This window comes from Delphinapterus leucas, chromosome 5 (genome assembly GCF_059928025.1).
Source record: "Delphinapterus leucas isolate spDelLeu-1000000601 "Yukka" chromosome 5, BTC_Dleu_Yukka2, whole genome shotgun sequence".
Classification (NCBI taxonomy): domain Eukaryota; kingdom Metazoa; phylum Chordata; class Mammalia; order Artiodactyla; family Monodontidae; genus Delphinapterus; species Delphinapterus leucas.
This window is the reverse complement of record NC_143133.1, coordinates 111,386,371-111,395,363: the sequence shown is the minus strand read 5'-3', so window position 1 is coordinate 111,395,363 and position 8,993 is coordinate 111,386,371. Positions and strand designations below refer to the sequence as shown.

The window sequence follows — 8,993 nt, the reverse complement described above, 5'->3', positions numbered from 1 at the left end:
GGCTGAGGTTGGATGCAGCCACCTCCAAGGAATCAACGAAGGAAGCCAGGTCTCAGCCCAAAGTATAGAGTTAACATACACTGCACTGAACACGGACGCTACGAAAAATGACTGGATAAATTATGCAGAGGGATTTCTGGATTTCTTTCAAGTAATTAAGTTTCGATTTCTTGCATTTATTTTAGTTCCAGGAAGCGCAAGGCGCCATGAATCGCAAAAGTCTTCATTGATTGTTCCAATGCTTTAAGTTTGATTTCGTGACTGGACTTAACTTTGGGAAGAGAAACACACGGACCAAGGAGATTCACTACGACGAAAAATAACAGTTTCGTCGGGGAAAGTAAACACAGGGACTCTTGCATGCGGACAGAACGCGGAGCTCTGCCTCTTCCCCCCCAGCCCCTTCCACGGAAGGTGGGGAGGGGAGAAACAGGTGTGAATCTGAGTGAGTGGGCGTGAGTGTTAGCACTTGTGTGTCTGCATGCGCGGGTGTGAGCGTGTATGTGTGTGTGTCCGTGCCTGAGTGTGTGCGTCCCCGCGCTCTGGGGAGTGCGGCGCACTCACGCTTTCCCTCCGGCCGATGTTGATTTCTCGGCGCCTGTTGTGTTTGCTCCAAAGGTTGGTCGACTCCAGTGGGTGAGTCAGCAGTCCCCGCGTGCGGGTTCCTCGCCACCCTCGGCCTCAGCCAACCTACCCTGCGGAATCATGAAGGCGTCTAGGAGCCTCGCAGACATCCAGCGGGCCTGGGGCTGGCTGCGTCCCGCGTCCCTTCTTCCCAGTCTGCTTTTTTGGAAATTCAGCTCTGCGCCTTTCCCTCCACCGGGGAAAGAGGGAGCCGTTACTTTCCTTTCTACCTTGCCTCTTCTCATCCTCTTGTCCCCTGCCCGGCCACTGTCCTCAGTCCAGAATTATCTAGAGAGAGCCCCACTCGGCTCATTCGGTGACTACAGGGCCCTGGCCCTGGCGCAGGTCTCTCCCTACCCCCAAAGTGCGTCCTCCCCATCGCCAATGGCCATTTGTTTTTACCCCCTCCCCTCCCTTCACTCTGCCAGGGCTTGATGGGAGGGCAGGAGTTGGCGAGCCCGAATTTTGATCTAGGAGGGCCTGGGAACTGCCGGATGCAGAGGTTTCCGGAGACACTTGCTGAGCGCTTGCAGTGAGAGGCGGTGAGAGAGAGAGTTAGCCAAGAAAGAACTGAGGCGAGGCTGTGCCCTCGGCCACAGGGGGTGCCTGGCAGCGTTGGGAGAAAGAGGGTCTCCTTAGAATCTCTAAGCGAGGTGGACTTGGGACTCACGGGGGAGCCAGTGGAGAGAGAAAGTTAGAGACAAACACAAGAGCAGAGGTGGACGTGCTCGGAAGAGGAAAGGTGTTTGAGCAAAACGCACCCATATTCCCCGAACTTAGCCCCAGGACGTAAGAAACCCAGGAGAGCTCTCCTTCCCGGCCCTTCGCTCTGTACCAGGCTCCCTGGGTGCTCCCAGAGGTCTCAATTTCAGGGATAATTCCCTCCTTTTTTTCTTTCTTGGTACCGCTGAGGCCATGGAGGAGTTTAATCATCCCATATCCTTCTGCCCCAAGCTACAGAGTGCAGAGAGAGCTCAGAGGATCTGACTCTATTCAGAATCCAGAGACGATTGACCTTGAGGAGATAGGATGGGGGAGAATCCATCCTTTCCCTCTTTCCTCCCTCAAACCCTCTTTACCCGAGATGGAGATGGTACATGAATAGGGTCAGATCTCTCTTTTAAGAAATCTTCCTTGTAATCCAACTCAGTTCTGTTTGAAATACAGAGAAATCACACTGCCCTTAATGGATTAAAATTTAATAAAACACATTAGGTCCAGTAAAATATGAATGCACTGCTTAAAATTTTAGTACTAAATTAGGTCCCAGATACAGGAGAGGAGACAGTGATTTCTCCCCTTAGGATGGCTGCGGGCCGATTTCGGGGTGTGGGGGGCACCTTCTGCAGGGACCCCACTGCCCGGGAGCTTGGGTGGAACCTCAAGCGATTCCTCGCCCCGTCGGATGGGAAGCTGGTCATGTCTATCCACATCTGGCAGCGGGTGGGACAGAACCTATTGCTAAACAAAGAGGCTTGGTGAGAAGGAAAGGCGCCCCTCGTGTAGTCACACAGTTGATTCATTTTCCATTTCTCTACTTAAAAAAAAAATCACTTCTCTGTTTTCAGTTTATTAGGTAGATCTGAGGGTGTGCATAGGTGCCAGCGCAGATAGGTGCTGGGACATAAAAGTGTATGTTGAGGTTATATGAAGCAGATTTCCCACGTTGGGCCATTTGTTGCCACCCCTTGGGTTTATTCCCAACTTTCGGTTGTTTAGATGGTTTCTGCTACCTGGGGGACTGGAGTTTTACTTCCTCAGAGAGCAGCTTCCACGCTTGCTGGAGCACTTTGCAACATTGCCTGTGGACAAAACCGAAATAGGTTTTATTGATATCACCGCAAAGATGCTGGTATTCTGGGCAATTCTGGTAGAAGAGATTGCAAGATTGCAAGTCGTGGTGAAGAAAGAAGAATTGCATTTTCACTCTAATACAACACAATCACTGCTATTCACTTTGAGTGAGAAAAGGAGAAATCTAACTCTGACCTCTTTTTGAAAACATGTATGTTTTCTAAGAGGAAGTGAATATGGGGAAATAAATTCTTGACTTGCTCTACAACTGCATATTAATTTATCTCCCCTTGATAATTAGAATAAAGGGCTTCCGTTTTTCTGTCTGGAATTAGAGATAACACTGAGAAGTAGCTGAAAGATTTTTCAAAGTTATATTGAATTAATTTAATGATATATTGATTTTAGCCACCAGGAAAATATTCTCTTGGGAGTTGTCCTGCTTAAAATAGTTTTAGTCACTAAATTCCACATCAGACAAAGTTTGTCCAGTCATTTCAACAGTGCCCTCTTTATTTCATGAATTTATTTTACTACCTTATTTACCATATGAAGTGGTGACAAGTGTTTAGCATTTTGGAGATCAGTTGTCAGTTGCTATTAAAATCAAGATTAATTCATATTAACGACATGCATTTCTCAATACTCCCAGGTGACAACATACATTAAAACAACTATTGCAAGTAATTAAGCTCAATGAAGGGGGAGGGGAGAGGGAGAGGTTCAAAACACCCCCAAATATTTGATTTTGCAATCCAAGTTCAGCTGACTGTTGCCACAATAATGCTTGGGAAACTCCTCAGGGTTGCTTTTCACTTTACATCTAATTAGACACCTAATGAAAGAGAAGAATTTTTTCCCCTTGTGGTTTTTTTTCTCCTTGATATTCTTATGCCTTTATTTAAACACATAAACACTGTTTAGGAGGTGCAATACCCAAAAGTTTCTCCCGTGAGTCACTTAGTATTATAATCTGGGGGAACTGGTAGATGCAGACCTTTGCCTTCCAGTTATTTTCCTCCTCCACTCTCACTTTTAGCCCTTTGGTTCTTACACAGTATTGATAGAATACATACCGAAAATATTTTAATGGATTTTTTTTAGGCTTTAGAGATGCTCAACAGTTTATACTAATTAGACCATCCAAAGCCTTTTGGAGATTAAGCAGATTGGACAACCCTTGTTAATTAGAACATAATTTGAAGTTTGAAATTATATCACTGATGAAGTAGTCTAATTAGTATGACGATATGTTAATGGACCAGTGAGACCCAGCAACACTGGAGTTTGGCGTGAACCTCTCCAAGGTTTGCACGAAAATCCTCCCCCCATACCGACGTTACTAAAAGATTTCAATAGACTTCAGCCTTTCCACGATGACACACAATTTATAGTACACACAATGCATTAGCCCATAGTACTGCTCAATTTTTTCACTATTATGAAAACTAATAAATTCGTCAAGCTGAATTAAGCATACAAATCAGATGAGGCATAGCAGATTACACAGTGAAGCGCGGTGTCTCCCGAGCCTAAATGAAATTTCAATCTAATAATTCCTTCCTGGCCCAGTCATAATTTGTTTAGAGATGTTGTTCTACTTCTTTCAAAGCGCTATTCGCACTATAATTAAATGATACTCAAGCCTTTAACTTTGATTTATTTTATTTCTCGAATCTTGAGACAGTGAGAGCTGTGCAATGTCATTTTTTTATTTCCTTGAAATTACCCTGGCTGTTGTTGAGGTAGAAATTAAACACCTAAGCGTTTACTTGAACCGACCGGCGCAAGACACATTCATTCATGTCAACACCCCCTCTCCAGTCCCGAGTCCAGGCTTCTCCGGGCTTCTGCTCAGGAACACGGCTGGTAGGAATTCCCTTCGGCTGCTATTTATTATTTTCCTCCACATAGGGGAGGAGGAAGGCAAGCCCCGGGGTTGCAAGGGGGTTAAGCACCATGGACAGAGCCCGTCGCGCGCCGTTTGCTACAGCCTTCCTAGTACTGGCGACTCCCGAGGACTGAGCTCCCGACTTGAACCTGCCATCTCGCCCCGCAGGGGTCGTGAGTGAACGAGAGACCCCCTACTTGCCGCCGCCGCGGGGCTTCCAGGCGCTGACCACTCGAGGGTCCCCCTTCGCCACGCTCGTTCCCACTCTGTTTCGTCCCAGCGCGCGCCGGCGCCTCTCAGGCCTGCCGCCTGCTCTCGCACCTGCTCGCCTTCCCCAGGCACCGTGTGCCTGCACCTGCTTCCAGCCATCCCCGTCCGGGTCGGGCCACCGGCGGGCTCCAGCGTCCCGGTCTTAGGGTCTTCCACCCTCGCTTGTACCCCGCTCCTCCCGCGCTCCGGGGAGGTGACAGCAGCCCCAGCACACAGGAAAGTAGAGAGAAGACCGGAGCGGGGAGGAGAGGAAGGCGGTGCGTGTGTGTGTGTGTGTGTGTGTGTGTGTAGGAAAGGTTGTCTGCTTCTTTTACAAATGGAAGTAAGAGTGTGTGTCCACTTCTAAGAAAAGTGGTCCACGATGGGACAAAAGTGAGAGCAAAGTGTTGGCTAAAAATAGGCTCTCTGCACCGAGCGGCTGTGGAAATGAAGATAAGTGGGGCTTGTGCCAGCCCCTGAGGGCGTGTGTGTGTGTTTATTAGTGTGTGTGTGTAGGGGGGGGGATACTCTGCAGCACATGCGCTCTGTGATCTCTGGCCCTGCCTCTCCTTCAGTTGCCCCTTCCTCCTTTGATTGCGGCTAATGAAGTGGCAGCGTTTGGCAGTGGATCCGCCCAAGACCCAACTCACTGAACTGGAGACAGGGAGGAGGAAGAGGAAGATCCGGAGGAAGAGAAAAGAGGGTTGAGAGGAGTGTTTGTCGGTGGTGGCGTTGGGGGAGTACACGGGGGTCTGGCTGGCGGGGGCGGGGGTGGGGGAGGAGTCGCATGCGCATAGGCGACCGGAGCAGTCTCCTCCGCCGTCCAATCCGTTGAGAGCTGTGAGAAACCGAGTAACAGAAAGCCCTGCAGCCCTGAGGACCCCAGGTCTCTTTGGCACCAGGCACCCGCCAGGCCGAGGGTGCGCAGAGAGAAGCGCCGAGCGCTGTTCGTACCAGCCGGAAGCGCAGAGCAGAGCAGAGGATCCAGGTCGGCGGCAGGGTCCGCGTTCTCCACTGTGGTCGAGAGCCAAGGATCAGGGTCACCCGAGCTACGGGGAGAGGCGGGCCGAGTTGGGGGCGGAGGCCTGGAACTTCGCGGTAAGCAGGGGGCGGGGAGGCAGCTAGGTAAGAGGCGTTCCTTGTAGTCTAGGGAAAATCCCACCCAAGGCTCCCTTGGTCCGCAACTTTATTTAGTAGTTTCTTTTCCCCGCGAGGTGGAGACGGGAGTGGCAGAAGCAGGAGGGGCAGGAGGCCGGCTCTTAGGTAGGAAGTGCCCTGCGACTGGAGCGCAGACCTGGCCGGGGGTGGGGAGGTGGGTTTGAGCAGAGGCACTACAGTAAGTGAGAGCTGCGGGGCGCAGGGAAGGGGAGGCGGCATCAGAGCGCCGCGGGGGCAGGAAGGGGAGGTGGAGGGCGCGGCGGGGGAGCGGGAGGTGGGTGTCGGGAGAGCAGAAAGGACCAAAGCCTGGAGGAAGCCGAGAGGGAGAAGGGGCGACGCCAGAATCCGAGCAGGAGAAACCTGCGCTTTCAGGCAGGGGAGGGCGGGGGCGCGCGGGAGGGAGGAAGGGAGGGAGGGAGGCGGGGGTGCGGGGGCAGGCGCGGGGAGAGGGGAGTATAACTCGGCGGCCGCGAAGCGCGGGGCAGTTTCGCATGCCCAGGTCTGCAGCCAGCGCCAAGCGGAGCCCAGCAACAGCGCAGACTGACCTCGTAGCCAGCGGTGGAGCGCGTAGCCGGGTCAAGGCGCGCCGAGCTCCGAGCGGCGGCGAGTGAGCGCAACTCCGCATCGCCTTCCCCTCTCCGGCTCTCGCCCAGCGCTTCTGCGGAGGGTCCCGGCTACCGGGGCCAGTTGCGTGAGCCACATAGAAGCGCGCGGGCAGGCCGGGAAGATGATGATGATGTCCCTGAACAGCAAGCAGGCGTTCAGCATGCCGCACGGCGGCAGCCTGCACGTGGAGCCCAAGTACTCGGCATTGCACAGCGCCTCGCCCGGGTCCTCTGCACCCGCGGCGCCCTCCGCCAGCTCTCCTAGCAGCTCGAGCAATGCTGGCGGCGGTGGCGGCAGTGGCGGGGGCGGTGGAGGCCGGAGCAGCAGCTCCAGCAGCAGTGGCAGCAGCGGCGGCAGCGGCGGGGGCTCCGAGGCGATGCGGAGAGCATGTCTTCCAACCCCACCGGTGCGTATTTCTGCATAATCACCGCTTAAAGGCACATTTTGACAGCCCCCTTTATCTGCTTGATGTTTTTTTCATGTCTGCACAGCAAATCACCCCGCACCTCCAACCAATTTCCCCCCCCTCTTATGTATTCAGAGGGTCTTTCCTTTCATATTAATTTTTAAGACCTGGAATGTTGCCTGTGCGCGTGTTGTGTTGTGTTTGCAGGCTCACTTTCCTCCTCCTCGTGCACTCGTGGCTTCTCTCCGTGGCTTCCCTCCTCTCCTTCTCACCTGCTAGTTTCAGGATTGTTATTATTATTATTTTAATTTATTTTTAACGTTCTGGGAATGTTGTAGGCGTGGCGGCGGTGTCGAGCTCTGGGCCGGAGCTTCCGGAGAGAGTGCGCACAATTCCCCACTGAGAGTGATGTGTGCCTTTTACTTGCAATTGCAGAGCAATATATTCGGCGGGCTGGATGAGAGCCTGCTGGCCCGCGCCGAGGCTCTGGCGGCGGTGGACATCGTCTCCCAGAGCAAGAGCCACCACCATCACCCGCCCCACCACAGCCCCTTCAAGCCGGACGCCACCTACCACACCATGAATACCATCCCGTGCACGTCGGCTGCCTCCTCTTCGTCGGTGCCCATCTCGCACCCGTCCGCGCTGGCGGGCACGCACCACCACCACCACCACCACCATCACCACCATCAGCCTCATCAGGCGCTTGAGGGCGAGTTGCTGGAGCACCTGAGCCCCGGGCTAGCGCTGGGTGCCATGGCGGGCCCCGACGGCGCCGTGGTGTCCACTCCGGCTCACGCGCCGCCCATGGCTACCATGAACCCCATGCACCAAGCCGCTCTCAGCATGGCCCACGCGCACGGGCTGCCCTCACACATGGGCTGCATGAGCGACGTGGACGCCGACCCCCGGGACCTGGAGGCGTTCGCCGAGCGCTTCAAGCAGCGACGCATCAAGCTAGGGGTGACCCAGGCCGATGTGGGCTCCGCGCTGGCCAACCTCAAGATCCCCGGCGTGGGCTCGCTCAGCCAGAGCACCATCTGCAGGTTCGAGTCCCTCACGTTGTCTCACAACAATATGATCGCTCTCAAACCCATCCTGCAAGCGTGGCTAGAGGAGGCGGAGAAGTCTCACCGCGAGAAGCTCACCAAGCCGGAGCTCTTCAACGGCGCGGAGAAGAAGCGCAAGCGCACGTCCATCGCGGCGCCGGAGAAGCGCTCGCTCGAAGCCTACTTCGCCATCCAGCCGCGGCCCTCTTCCGAGAAGATCGCCGCCATCGCTGAGAAGCTGGACCTTAAGAAGAACGTGGTGCGCGTCTGGTTCTGCAACCAGAGGCAGAAACAGAAAAGAATGAAATATTCCGCGGGCATTTAGGAGACCCACGACCTCTCCAGGGACAGGCCCCTCCTCATCTCCTCTTTTCCCTCCCTCTCTCTCCTGCCTCTTTTTTTTTTTTACCCCCCCCACCCCACTTTTCGCGACTAGAAACAATTCCATTAAATGTGAATCCGGAGAAAGCGAGGATTGGAGAGCGAGCGAACGAGCAAGTCACTGAGCCCAAGTCCGGTGAGAATGTGAAACGATTTCTCAAGGGAAAGAAAAACAAAAGAAGGGATTTGTCAAGTTGTAGCAAAGTTGTCCCTTTCGACCCCACCCCACCCGGAAAAGGCACCTCGGCCTCTTCAGAGGAAGTCTGGAGCCGGCTGTTTGCAGGAAGGCAGACGAGACAGCCTTTTAAAAGGCTTCCAGAATGAGCAAGTAAGATTTGTTTTTATTCCTAAAGACATCACCCTTGTTCCAAGTTTAAAAGTACACTTTGCAGCTATTTTTCAGAAATAGAAATTGATTCAGGACTGAAACTTTAAGCTAGAGTTGGTGCTTAATGTGATAGAGACATCTCTAAAGTATTTTGAATTAAAAAAAAAAAGATGGCAGATTTTCTGCATTTACACTGTATATTATATATATATTTTTATTGTGGTTCTTACCCCCTTCTTCCTTCTCTGAAGTGTTAATGCTTAAGGAAGGAGTTGCGCCTGCTGTGTTCACTGATCTTGAAAGCTATTATTAGATTATTGCTGAACAACCCTCTGTAAATTATTAATTTATCTCTCTAGCAACTTAATTTGTGCACATTCTAATTAATTAAACTTATTTACTCTTAAAAACAGGAGAACGTATGGCTAGTGAAGTTAAAAATTTTTTTATTTGATGAGTTTACTGAATTTTTACAGCTTTCCTCTTATACTGTGTTCCTTTTGGCCC

At 52.4% G+C, this 8,993-nt stretch overlaps 1 protein-coding gene across 1 annotated transcript; it reads left to right on the top strand.

The window, feature by feature from the left end:
* Window positions 1–5,978: 5,978 nt before the first annotated feature.
* On the top strand, window positions 5,979–8,148 carry POU4F2 (POU class 4 homeobox 2). Its single transcript, XM_022599690.3, has 2 exons — window positions 5,979–6,728; window positions 7,164–8,148. Exons 1-2 carry the CDS (start codon window positions 6,444–6,446, stop codon window positions 8,100–8,102), a joined length of 1,224 nt encoding a protein of 407 aa, XP_022455398.1. The 5' UTR covers window positions 5,979–6,443; the 3' UTR covers window positions 8,103–8,148.
* Window positions 8,149–8,993: the final 845 nt, after the last annotated feature.